The sequence below is a fragment of the Schistocerca serialis genome, chromosome 7 (genome assembly GCF_023864345.2).
Source record: "Schistocerca serialis cubense isolate TAMUIC-IGC-003099 chromosome 7, iqSchSeri2.2, whole genome shotgun sequence".
Classification (NCBI taxonomy): domain Eukaryota; kingdom Metazoa; phylum Arthropoda; class Insecta; order Orthoptera; family Acrididae; genus Schistocerca; species Schistocerca serialis.
Window position 1 is genome coordinate 483,215,100 of NC_064644.1, and position 14,189 is coordinate 483,229,288.

The 14,189-nt window shown below is 45.7% G+C and overlaps 1 protein-coding gene and 1 non-coding gene across 2 annotated transcripts in view; both read right to left on the reverse strand.

Annotated features, from left to right (window-relative positions):
* Positions 1–14,189, reverse strand: part of LOC126413159 (protein O-mannosyl-transferase TMTC2-like) — an 899,537-nt gene that overhangs the window by 560,412 nt on the left and 324,936 nt on the right. Inside the window, exon 5 of the mRNA XM_050083054.1 lies at positions 1,859–2,016. Within this exon, the coding sequence (XP_049939011.1) occupies positions 1,859–2,016 (158 nt within the window). The remainder of the gene's footprint in view (positions 1–1,858; positions 2,017–14,189) is intronic.
* Positions 156–228, reverse strand: Trnat-cgu (transfer RNA threonine (anticodon CGU)). The gene has a single exon. It is a non-coding gene; the product is annotated as a tRNA-Thr (tRNA).

Genomic DNA, 14,189 nt, shown 5'->3' on the forward strand with positions numbered 1-14,189 from the left:
ACAAACTGTTGAAGTTAGTCGCCTAGAAATGTTTGTATCTTTCTTTAGTAATTTAGCAAATTACAGAAAATCTGTGTTGGTCGAGGGCGAAGCCCTCGAACAGCAAACTATTTTACATCGTAACGTAGGAAGCTGAGGAAGCGAAGTAAAATTCGTGCTGTGGGCGGGATTCGAACCCGGGTATTTTTGCTTACGAGGCAGATATGCTGACCATTACACCACCACAGCATTACGGTCAGCAGAGCTGCACGAACTACCCAAGTCAAATACCCTCACCAACACAAACTCCAATTATCATCTCCCCTTATATTGTCGCTATTACCAGGGCTTTCCGACATTGGAATAGCACCCCAGCATTGGACTTAATGGGGAAGTGATGTACTACATGTGATCGTATAGATCTTACAAGGGAACCTCCCCATCGCAACCTCCTCAGGTTTAGTTATAATTTGGGGTCAGTGGATAGGCCTTGAAAAACTGAACACAGATCAGTCGAGAAAACAGGAAGAAGTTGTGTGGAACTATGAAAAAACAAGCAAAATACACAAACTGAGTAGTCCATGGGCAACATAGTCAACATCAGGGACTATGTAGGCACAGGAGTGCCGTGGTCCTGGGGTTAGCGCGAGCAGCTGCGCAGCGAGAGGTCCTCGGTTCAATTCTACCCTCGAGCGTAAAGTTTACGTACTTTATTTTTGCAAAGTTATGATCTGTCCTTTCGTTCATTGATGTCTCTGTTCACTGTAATAAGTTTAGTGTCTGTGTTTTGCGACCGCACCGCAAAAACGTGCGATTAATAGACGAAAGGATGTGCCTCTCCAATGGGAACCGAAAACATTTGATCCAGGAAAACAGGTCTGATATATTCTATACGACACTGGTGACGGCATGTGCGTCACATGACAGGAATGTGTTGTCGACCCACCTAACTTGCACACTTGGCGAATGGGTAAAAAGATTCTTCTGCCTTGCCCGATTTAGGTTTTCTTGTAGATGTGATAATCACTCCCAAAAAAGTGATGAAAACATAAGAGTGTGTCAAATAAACTGCAACAAATGAATGCAACAGTTTCACAGTCGCACAGTTTTCTCTGTGCTCTGTCAAAACATATGTTTTTGAGGTTTTCAAATTTTTCCATGTGGAGACCGTCAAATCCTGCATATGTCCAAGCTAACCTGAACTTGTCCTGGAATTTTGGAGAGCGAAATTGATTATGTGTGAGTGCCTGAACTCTGATAATTGTCTGAAAATAAAAATTTAAACTTTTTACTGGAGGGAAGACTTGAAGCAAGGTCATTTTGTTCCACAGCTGCTCACGCTAACCACGGGACCACGGCGCTCCTGTGCCCGCACCATCCTTGATGTTGCCTATGTTGCCCATGGACTACTCAGTTTGTATATTTTGCTTATTTTTTCATAGTTCCACACAACTTCTTCCTGTTTTCTCGATTGATCTGTGTTCAGTTTTTCAAGGCCTATCCACTGTGCCAAATCATAACTAAATCTGAGGGGGGTGCGATGGGGAGGTTCCCTTGTTAAGAATAAATTTTCCCTGAGGCATTTTAGTCTCTAATTTACCTACGATAACGTTGGAAGCCGAAGAAGTTTATTAAAATTTGTGCTGCGGCCGGGACTCGAACCCGGCTCTTCTTGCATACGAGGCAGATACGCTGACCATTACACGGCCACAGCATTACGGTTAACGTCGCTGCACGAAGTACCCAAGTCTCTGGGAAAATTGAATTTTAGATCTATTTGACGTGGAATTACATTTTATGAAAACGTCTTCATACAGTGCACTTTAGAGTTGTGTGAAGTATTTGTTGTTGAGGTAGATGGTATCTTCCGCATACAGACCTGCCTCCTGGCCCTGGGGTCTGCAGCCGCCCTCTGCCAGGCGAGAGCCTCCCTCACCAGGCAGATAGCGAGCGCGCACACGCCGTGCTCCTTGGCCAGCATGGCGCAGCCCGACACCAGCACACACAGCGACAGCAGCAGGCGACCCCGCCAGGCACCTGGGGACAACCACGTCCCTTCACTTACCAACCTGCAAGCACACTCGTTCAAACAATAAGCTGTGGAGAGCGTATTCTGTTTACATGTGCAGTAACTGATCGAAAGTCTCCCCTCACATCTACGTAATGCGGAATTGAGCACTAGATCTCACGGCAGGCGACACCGCTAGCATAAAAGGAATGTGTTGTCGGTAAGGAAGCAGTAACAACAGAATGGGTCTGTCGAGAGAGGTCAGTGACTTCTGACGTGTCACTGTAGTAAGAAATCCAACAAGGACTATTCAATCCTTTTGAAAGGTGCCCGATTGTCGATTACGTGACTGAAGTGGAAAGGCGAAGGAACAACTGCAGCTGAAGCAAGATCAGTGAGACATCATGACGGACAGGAACCTCCCAGCACTGCGAATGCTGCTAGTGAAAATGGCATAAAATCAGCGGAAGATATCACTCGTGATTCCCAAACTGCTACCAACAGTCCAGCTAGCACAATAATTTTGCATAGGAAGTTACAAAGTTTGGGTGACAATGGTCACGCATTTCATTATAAGCTACACATTTCTTGAAACTTCCTGGCAGATTAAAACTGTGTGAAGGACCGAGAGTCGAACTCGGGACTTTTGCCTCTTGCAGGCAAGTTTCGCAGAAGAGCTTCTGTAAAGTTTGGAAGGTAGGAGACGAGGTACTGGCAGAAGTACAGCTGTGAGGACGGGGCGCAAGTCGTGCTTGGGTAGCTCAGGTGGTAGGGCACTTGCCCGCAAAAGGCAAAGGTCCCGAGTTCGAGTCTCGGTCCGGCAGACAGTTTTAATCTGCCAGGAAGTTTCATATCAGCGTACATTCCGCTGCAGAGTGAAAATCTCATTCTGGAAACATCCCCCAGGCTGTGGCTAAGCCATGTCTCCGCAATATCCTTTCTTTCAGGAGTGCTAGTTCTGCAAGGTTCGCAGGAGAGCTTCTACAAAGTTTAGGAGACGAGGTACTGGCAGAAATAAAACTGTGAGGAGGGGGCATGAGTCGTGCTTGTGTAGCTCAGTTGGTAGATCACTTGCGCACGAAAGGCAAAGGTCCCGAGGTCGAGTCTCGGTCCGGCACACAGTTTTAATCTGCCAGGAAGTTTCATATCAGCGCAAACTCCGCTGCACAGTGAAAATCTCATTCTGTACACATTTCTTGACTTCAATTTCTCATGTTCACAAATGAGAGGAGCAATCTGTTTCATTTCACTTGGTAAAAAAGTTCTTATAGTCAAGATCGCATAAATAAGAGGGCTATTCCGAAAGTAAGAAACCATCGGTCGCGAAATGGAAACCACAGTGAAAATCACAACTCTTTTATTTGCAATAGATAGCTACACCTTGGAACGACGTCTCTACATAGCCGACACTGCGACTTAGACATCTGTCGTAGCGTTGTATCAACTTTCCAGTTTCATCATCATAGAAGGAGGCCTCTTGTGGCTTCAGAAAATGTTCTAGGCTTGACTGCAGCTCGTTGTCTGTTTCAAAATGCGTGTGAAAATCAGAGGGAGCCAAGTCCGGTCTGTATGGTGGGTGATCAACCACTTTCCATCGAAAAGGCTGCAGATGCGTCCTAGTTGTATCTGCTGTGTGTGGCCGACAGCTGCCACGATGATAATGGTTCAGATGGCTCTGAGCACTATTGGACTCAACTTCTGAGGTCATTAGTCCCCTAGAACAGAACTACTTAAACCTAACTAACCTAAGGACATCACACACGTCCATGCCCGAGGCAGGATTCGAACCTGGGACCGTAGCGGTCTCACGATTCCAGACTGCAGCGCCTAGAACCGCACGGCCACTTCGGCCTGCCATGAAGAAAGAAATTCACGATAGTTACGTTATGTAGCCAGCGGCCTTGCCGCAGTGGTAGCACTGGTTCCCGTCACATTACCGAAGTTACGCGCTGTCAGGCTGGGCTAGCGCTAGCCTGGGTGGTGACCATCCAGTCTGACGAGCGCTGTTGGCAAGCGGGGTGCACTCGGCCCTTGTGAGCCAAAGTGAGGAGCTGCTTGATTGGGAAGTAGCGGCACCGGTCCCGTAAACTGACGTACGGCCGGGAGAGCGGTGTGCTGACCACATGCCCCTCCATATCCGCATCCAGTGACGCCTGTGGGCTGAGGATTGCACGGCGACCGGTCGGTACCGTTGGGCCTTCATGGTCCGATCGGGCGGAGTTGAATTTTATGTTATACGGGTTTGCATAAAATCAGGGGAAACCTCCTGGCAGTCATCAATACTTGGCGGGAGACATTATTTTTTAGGCATCCTTACGCTCTCGCTGTACGCTCAGAATTGAGAAGAGTGAAGTGATGCTATCTACAGGAATACTAGAGCCACTACCCAACACATCTGTGCAAAGCTTCAGCGGATTTTCAACATGTTTTCGATTTTATTTCTTGCCGACTATCTCTCGTACTTTTATATTTCCGACAGTCGGTTTCGACATACCTCGATTACAAAACAAAATTAACACAAAGCAAAGCCTATAGAAACTGGCTGTTGAAAATAAATATTTATGCGACCTTGCTAAAGGAAGCTTTTTATCACAGATTTCTGTAGTCAACGCTAGGCGGTGCTTGAGGTGATGTTAAGAGCGATGCTACTCGATAGCGGGTAGCTGGAAACGAGTGATCTGTAGTGATGAATCACGCTGTAGCCTGTGGCAATTCGATGGATTGTGTGGGACTTACCTGTCATCTTGTGTAGTTCCGATAGGGAATTGCAGAGGAGACGATGGTACAGTATGGGGTTGTTATTTGCAATGAAGATGTCGTGCCCTTATTGCGGTTGAGAAACTGCTAAATGCGGTGCGTATAAAGACATTTTACAGCATACTCTACTGTGTACAGTTAAGGAGCAGTTCAGAGACGATAATTGATTGTATTAGCCGCGAAATGCACCCCGTCATAAAGCAGCATCTGAGGTAATGGTATGTGGACAATAAAATTTCTGAAATTGAATGGCCTGCACAGGCTCCGACTGAACCTGGGGTGAGTTAGAACGCCGAATTCCCTCCGAACGCCAGCGTCCAACATCACTACCTTCTCTGGTTTCCGCTCTTGGGAAGAATCGGATGCCATTCGGCCACAGACATTCAGACAATTCATTGAGTCTGTTCCCAGCGGTATTCAAGCTGTCACAAAGGTGAAGGGTAGGTACAACTCATATTAAGGTTCACTAATAGCTGTTCTACTAATAGGTGTCCAGACACCTTTGATTAGATAGTGTAAATCTTTTATTCCAATATAAACATAGCTCGGAGGGAGCAGAAGTCATGTTTTGTTTAGTATTTTTCCAATTAACATTCTTACCTGTTAAAATTTCAAGCTGGAGCAGACAAACATGCAACAAATGTCAAATAGCCATGAAGTGTTCTACATGCTTGGATATGAAAATGATGTATCATTTTGGCGTAACCTCACAAAGCGTGCAGGAGAAATGTCATTTACATTCTGTATATATGGAAAGATTATGCATCGGGTTTCTTTTTCAAAAAATGCATTTGAATCTACTTTGTTTATGAAAAAAACAACATCTGTCAGAATTCAAGCTCGACTACACCGGCACTATCAAGAGCACAGTTTATCGTACCGTAATACTGCTATTCCTGTTGGTCAGGATCCCACAAATCCCATCTCAAGATGGAATGAAAGATATAAGTTTATAGGCGTCCACTCCCAGAGTCAATTTTAATTAAATGATTTTAGGTGTTAGGCCGCCTTATCATGAAACACTAAAACAACTGCAATGCCGATGTCTCCATCGCCTTGGGAGTGATATTATTCAGAGCGACTAACTGTTGGATTATGCTCATGAACGTCCTTTATATATTGTCATATTTCGGTCGTCAGCTGGCAGAAAAGTATGCCTACTGTGTTACAGCGTCTGCACAAACACTTCACACGAAAGGCTACTCGGAGACGCAAATAAGACGCGCTCTGCACCCGAGCAGGTAGAAGAAAGAAAACAGTTCAGAAGAAGAAATGGAGTGCCTGCCGTTCCTACTGTACGCAGGCCCACAGATCGTCAAAATTGCCAGGATATCTACATCTACATCCATACTCCGCGATTCACCTGACGGTGTGTGGCGGAAGGTACTCTGAGTACCTCTATCGGTTCTCCCTTCTATTCCAGTTTCGTATTGTTCGTGGAAAGAAAGATTGTCGGTATGCCTCTGCGTGGGCTCTAATGTCTCTGATTTTATCCTCATGGTCTCTTCGCGAGATATACGTAGGAGGGAGCAATATACTGCTTGACTCCTCGGTGAAGGTATGTTCTCGAAACTTCAACAAAAGCCCGTACCGAGCTACTGAGCGTCTCTCTTGCAGAGTGTTCCACTGGAGTTTATCCGACATTCCCGTAACGCTTTCGCGATTACTAAATGATCCTGTAACGAAGCGCGCTGCTCTCCGTTGGATCTTCTCTATCTCTTCTATCAATCCTATCTGATACGGATCCCACACCGGTGAGCTGTATTCAAGCAGTGGGCGAACGAGTGTACTGTAACCTACTTCCTTTGTTTTCGGATTGCATTCCCTTAGGATTCTTCCAATGAATCTCAGTCTGGCATCTGATTTACCGACGATTAATCTTATATGGTCATTCCATTTTAAGTCACTCCTAACGCCTACTCCTAGTTAATTTATGGAATTAACTGCTTCCAGTTGCTGACCTGCTATATTGCAGCTAAATGATAAAGGATCTTTCTTTCTATGTATTCGCAGCACATTACACTTGTCTACATTGAAATTCGATTGCCATTCCTTGCACCATGTGTTAATTCGTTGCAGATCCTCCTGCACTTCAGTACAATTTTCCATTGTTACAACCTCTCGATATACTACAACATCATCCGCAAAAAGCCTGTGAACTTCCGATGTTATCCACAAGGTCATTTATGTATACTGTGAATAGCAACGGTCGTACAACACTCCCCTGCGACACACCTGAAATCACTCTTACTTCGGAAGATAATGGAGAAGTAGGACATAAAAAACCATTTACTACTCAGTAGTTGCAATCAGGTATATGCTTGGATCAGTCAAAGTCCAACTAAGGCTAAGGGCACCTGATGTCCTCAACATCAGTTCTGAGTGTGGCACGGACTACATCGGCTAGACCCAGTGATGCATCTCGCAGCGCTGTTGAAATCATGTGAGGAGCGCTCGACTCGGCCAAGCCGCTACATATTCAGTGGGAGAGGACACCGTGAACGAAGGACACGTTCTTGTTTCTGGACAGACGAAGGTGCTGTACCACGCCAACTGGTTGGGGGAATGGATCATCAGAGAGGCAGTGAAAATAAGAGTACCTGACGATTTTGTCAACCGGGACAGAGTTTCCAGCTGAGCTCCGCATGGGATGTGTCGTTAGCATAGGGGGTCCGTTACATTTTTATTAAAAAAAACGGCACGTTTTATAAAGTTTAGAAGAAAACCTGGGACAATAAAAAGACACAAATTATATGTAGAAAACTGATGGGCATAGAAGTTCAGATGAAACGTATTCGTTGTTGCATTTGTGGACAACCATCAGGTGTATAATGGAATGACGACAGTGAAAATTAGTGCCGGATGGGAGTCGAACACGGATCTCTTACCGCGAGCGGTCGCCTTATCATTAGGTAAGAGCCTACGGAATATCAAGCCAGCTGTGTGGCCGGATTGAAGAGTTTATAGCAAACAGAACACAGCATGTTGTTCTAAATGGGGAGACGTCTAAATGGTAATGTACATGTACGTCAGTGAAAAAGACCCATAAAAAGGTGTTAGCATGTGGACGTAATGTGCTGTTCCAGTCTCGTCTGTACGTAAGGTCCATCACCGTTCCCTTTGGATCCCTAAGTAATTCGGTGCTCTCAGATACACACGATCGAACAGCGGAGGAGTGGTACTCAAGCGTCAACTTTAGGTTACAATATCTCCGGATGTAATTAACATTTTACAATGCAACAAACGGCACTGAATACGTATTTGTTTATATGTTCAGATGTGCTAACAAAAGTAAAGGGGTTCCATTTAAAAAAAACGTAGGTTTGTGTTAAAAAACGTACTTCCGTGCATTTTTTTATGGTTTGTATTAACCAATTACACTAGTCCCTCTCCTCACGTTCGGTCTGTGGAATCGATTCGTCAGTATTTGATGTGGTTTACGAAATATATCCAGCGGTAACGTTATGTGACTCACCCTGTATATATATATATATATAATATATAATATATATATATATATATATATATATATAATTGACCTAGTAGATAGTGTCGGAAGTTCCATGCCGCTTTTCGCGGATGATGCTGTAGTATACAGAGAAGTTGCAGCATTAGAAAATTGCAGCAAAGTGCAGGAAGATCTGCAGCTGATAGGCACTTGGTGCAGGGAGTGGCAACTGACCCTTAACATAGAAAAATGTAAGGTATTGCGAATACATAGAAAGAAGGATCCTTTATTGTACGATTATATGATAGCGGAAAAAACACTGGTAGCAGTTACTTCTGCAAAATATCTGGGTGTATGCGTGTGGAATGATTTGAAGTGGAATGATCATATAAAATTAATTGTTGGTAAGGCGGGTGCCAGGTTGATATTCGTTGGGAGAGTCCTTAGAAAATAAAGTCCACCAACAAAGGAGGTGGCTTACAAAACACTCGTTCGACCTATACTTCAGTATTGCTCATCAGTGTGGGATCCGTACCTGGTCGGGTTGACAGCGGAGATAGAGGATACCCAAAGAAGAGCGGCGCGTTTCGTCACAGGGTTATTTGGTAAGCGTGATAGCGTTACGGAGATGTTTAGCAAACTCAAGTGGCAGATTCTGCGAGAGAGGCGCTCTGCATCGCGGTGTAGCTCGCCGTCCAGGTTTCGAGAGGGTGCGTTTCTGGATGAGGTATCGAATATATCGCTTCCCCCTACTTATACTTCCCGAGGAGATCACGAATGTAAAATTAGAGAGATTCGAGGGTGCACGGAGGCTTTCCGGCAGTCGTTCTTCCCGCGAACCATACGCGACTGGAACAGGAAAGGGAGGTAATGACAGTGGCACGTAAAGTGCCCTCCGCCACACACCGTTGGGTGGCTTGCGGAGTATAAATGTAGATGTAGGCTACCCGAGCATGACTCTCGGCAAGAACCAAACTTCCGTATGTCGTCAACGACATGTCTACAATCTGCTCTCTTACATCCATTATGAATATATTGCTTCCCCCTACTTATACTTCCCGAGGAGATCACGAATGTAAAATTAGAGAGATTAGAGCGCGCACGGAGGCTTTCAGACAGTCGTTCTTCCCGCGAACCATACGCGACTGGAACAGGAAAGGGAGGTAATGACAGTGGCACGTAGAGTGCCCTCCGCCACACACCGTTGGGTGGCTTGCGGAGTATCAATGTAGATGTAGATGTAGATGTAGAATATTCCCGTACATGGGACGCATTTTGGAGTACGAGTGCAAGTTGTAGACCCATGGTTTCGTTCTGGCCTTGAGTCGCTCTCTGTTAATCAAATCCTAAGGCAACCGCTCGCGATAAGAAGGGAATCCCGGCTCGAGTCCCGGTTCAAAAATGGTTCAAATGGCTCTGAGCACTATGGAACTTAACTTCTGAGGTCATCAGTCCCCTAGAACTTAGAACTACTTAAACCTAACTAACCTAAGGACATCACACACATCGAAGCCCGAGGCAGGATTCAAACCTGCGACCGTAGTGGTATCGCGGCTCCAGATTGTAGCGCCTAGAACCGGACGGCCACTCCAGCCTGCACTCCCGGTCCGGCATGAATTTTCACTGTCGTCATTCCATTATACAGCTGATGGTTGTCTATATCCGTAACTACGAATACATTTCATGCATTTCATAACGTCTCTAGTCGCTGCAGTGCCTGTTCCTTCAGATATGAGTGATGTCTGAAGGAACATTGCGTTGTTCGTCTGAACAACACAGACAGCGCAATATCGCATAGAAGTTTAGCTTTGCATTGCGAACTCAGATGATCCGAAATCACTTTTTAAGATTATTCTGTTGCACGATCACCATGCTTTTCACTTTTACGTATTTTATTAATATGTGCATTTTCGTTTGAACACTCACGTGATATTTCTCCATCTTAACATGCTGTACGGTGTGCAAATCATACTTTACTTTTGGACATGGTGGAAGGTCTGACATGGGTCAATGTACGATTTGTACAAAGTACATTCTACAGTTTCTCCATTATCAGTGGTAACAGTAAACTCTCTGTTACCTTGCTGTAAAAATACACTTTCGTTTTGGATGATCAAACAGTGAGTATGACTCGTCATTACCAACAGTGTAAAACATTAATAATAATTTTAAAAAAAGATTGTAAAGAAAGTTGTACAAGTGGCACTTCCTAGCGTACATAATTGCGCAATGGGCATTACATTGCAAATCAAACATTCAGTAGCGTAAAATACAGGGTGATTCAAAAAGAATACCACAACTTTAAAAATGTGTATTTAATGAAAGAAACATAATATAACCTTCTGTTATACATCATTACAAAGAGTATTTAAAAAGGTTTTTTTTCACTCAAAAACAAGTTCAGAGATGTTCAATATGGCCCCCTCCAGACACTCGAGCAATATCAACCCGATACTCCAACTCGCTCCACACTCTCTGTAGCATATCAGGCGTAACAGTTCGGATAGCTGCTGTTATTTCTCGTTTCAAATCATCAATGGTGGCTGGGAGAGGTGGCTGAAACACCATATCCTTAACATTCCCCCATAAGAAAAAATCGCAGGGGGTAAGATCAGGGCTTCTTGGAGGCCAGTGATGAAGTGCTCTGTCACGGGCTGTTATCAGCTGCAGACAGTGCTTGAACCAATTTCAGACGATAAGGTTTCATAACTAACCTTTTTCGTAGGACTCTCCATACAGTTGACTGTGGAATTTGCAGCTCTCTGCTAGCTCTGCGAGTCGATTTTCCTGGGCTGCGAACAAATGCTTGCTGGATGCGTGCTACATTTTCATCACTCGTTCTCGGCCGTCCAGAACTTTTCCCTTTGCACAAACACCCATTCTCTGTAAACTGTTTATACCAACGTTTAATACACCACCTATCAGGAGGTTTAACACCATACTTCGTTCGAAATGCACGCTGAACAACTGTCGTCGATTCACTTCTGCCATACTCAATAACACAAAAAGCTTTCTGTTGAGCTGTCGCCATCTTAGCATCAACTGACGCTGACGCCTAGTCAACAGCGCCTCAAGTGAACAAATGTACAACTAAATGAAACTTTATAGCTCCCTTAATTCGCCGACAGATAGTGCTTAGCTCTGCCTTTTGTCGTTGCAGAGTTTTAAATTCCTAAAGTTGTGGTATTCTTTTTGAATCACCCTGTGCTTTGGACAAGCAGAATCACGAAAACGTGGGGCATCTGAGCGTCCCCAAAGAAACTTTCGGGACAGCGGGATATTTTGAGAAAGAAATAGGATGTCCCGGGAAAAACGGGACGAATGGACAGCCAACGTTAAAAAAATACTTCTTAAACCCGTTAATGTAAAAGCTGTGGAGGAAGTTGGCGGAATAGACAGGCAGCACCAGATCTCGACGCCCGGGACCTCCTCCATCCAGTCGCATACCTCTCCCCAATTGCACCACCGATCACGATATTTCTACTGGAGGAATGCCTTTGGCACAGCAGTTGGGCTGCTGCTGTACACTGAAGTGGCAAAAGTCATGGGATAGCAGTATGCACACATACACTACTGGCCATTAAAATTGCTACACCAAGAAGAAATGCAGATCATAAACGGGCATTCATTGGACAAATATATTATACTAGAACTGACATTTGATTAAATTTTCACGCAATTTGGGTGCATAGATCCTGAGAAATCAGTAACCAGAACAACCACCTCTGGCAGTAATAACGGCCTTGATACGCCTGGGCATTGAGTCAGACAGGAGCTTGGATGGCGTGTACAGGTACAGCTGCCCATGCAGCTTCAACACGATACCACAGTTCATGAAGAGTAGTGACTGGCGTATTGTGACGAGCCAGTTGATCGGCCACCATTGACGAGACGTTTCCAGCTGGTGAGAGATCCGGAGAATGTGCTTTCTGTGGTGTCACCGCCAGACACCACACTTGCTAGGTGGTAGCTTTAAATCGGCCGCGGTCCTTTAGTACATGTCGGACCCGCGTGTCGCCACTGTGTGATCGCAGACCGAGCGCCACCACAAGGCAGGTCTCGAGATACGGACTAGCACTCGCCCCAGTTGTACGGACGACTTTGCTAGCGACTATACTGACGTAGCCTCGCTCATTTGCCGAGCAGATAGTTAGAATAGCCTTCAGCTAAGTCAATGGCTACGACCTAGCAAGGCGCCATTAGTAACATTGCATGTATCTATGGAGTCTCACTTATATCGTCAATAGCGATGTACCAAGGATGGATTAAAGTTAAGTATTACAGAAGCTACATACTTTTCTTTATAACATTCATTACGTATCCTGTTACAGACCTATAACTTGCCTGCTAAACGCGTGCCTTTCGGCTACTTCCGTGGCGTGGCTGTCTTGCTACACCACAACACTTTCTGTATCCAGAAATGCCCGTACAGGGCCTGCAAAATGCGGTCGTGCATTATCCTGCTGAAATGTAGGGTTTCGCAGGGATCGAATGAAGGGTAGAGCCACAGGTCGTAACACATCTGAAATGTAACGTCCACTTTTCAAAGTGCCGAAAGTGCGAACAAGGGGTGACCGAGAAGGGTAACCAATGACACCTCATACCATCACGCCGGGTGATAAGCCAGTATGGCGATGACGAATACACGTTTCCAATGTGCGTTCACCGCGATGTCGCCAAACACAGATGCGACCATCATGATTCTGTAAACAGAACCTGGATTCATCCGAAAAAATGACGTTTGTCATTGGTGCACCCAGGTTCGTCGTTGAGTACACCATCGCAGATGCTCCTTTCTGTGATGCAGCGTCAATGGTAACCGCAGCCATGGTGTCCGAGCTGATAGTCCATGCTGCTGCAAATGTCATCGAACTGTTGGTGCAGATGGTTGTCGTCTTGCAAACGTCCCCATCTGTTGACTCAGGAATCGATACGTGGCTGCACGATCCGTTACAGCCATGTGGATAAGATGCCTGCCATCTCGACTGCTAGTGATACGAGGCCGTTGGGATCCAGCACGGCGTTCCGTATTACCCTCCTGAACCCACCGATTCCATATTCTGCTAACGGTCATTGGATTTTGACCAACGCGAGCAGGAATGTCGCGTTACGATAAACCGCAATCGCGATAGGCTGCGATCCGTCCTTTATCAAAGTCGGAAACGTGATGGTACGCATTTCTCCTCCTTAGACGAGGCATCACAACAAAATTTCACCAGGAAACGCCGGTCAACTGCTGTTTGTGTATGAGAAATCGGTTGGAAACTTTCCTCATGTCAGCACGTTGTAGGTGTCGCCACCAGTGCCAACCTTGTGTGAATGCTCTGAAAAGCTAGTTATTTGCACATCACAGCATCTTCTTTCTGTCGGTTAAATTTCGCGTCTGTAGCTCGTCATCCTCGTGGTGTACCAATTTTAATGGCCAGCAGTGTACAAACGGCGGCAGTATCGCGGGCACAAGATATAAAGGGGTGTGCATTGCCAGAGGTGTTAATTGTACTTAGGTGATTCATGTGACAAAGTGTCGAAGTGATTATGGCCGCACGACAGGAAATAGCAGTTGGAGCTACGTCCGTGGCACACTCCATTTCGGAAATCCTTAGAGGATTCAGTATTCCGACATTCACAGTGGTAAGAGCGTGCCGAGAATACAACATTTCAGGTTCTACCTCTCACTACACAACGCAGTGGACGACTGCCTTCACTTAACGACTGAGAGCAGAGGCGGACGGATCCGTTAGGAGAGTGCGGCGAAATTTGGCGTTGACGGGCTCTGGCAGCAGACGACCGACGGGAGTGCCTTTGATAGCAGCACAACATCGCCTGCAGCGCCTCTCTTGGGCTCATAATCACAACTGTTGGACCCTAGACGCCTGGAAAACCGCGGCCTGGTCCGATGAGTCTCGATTTCAGTTGGTTAGAGCTGACGGTAGGTTTCGAGTGTGGCGCGGACAGCACGAAGCCCTGGATCCAAGTTGTCAAGAAGGGACCGTGCAG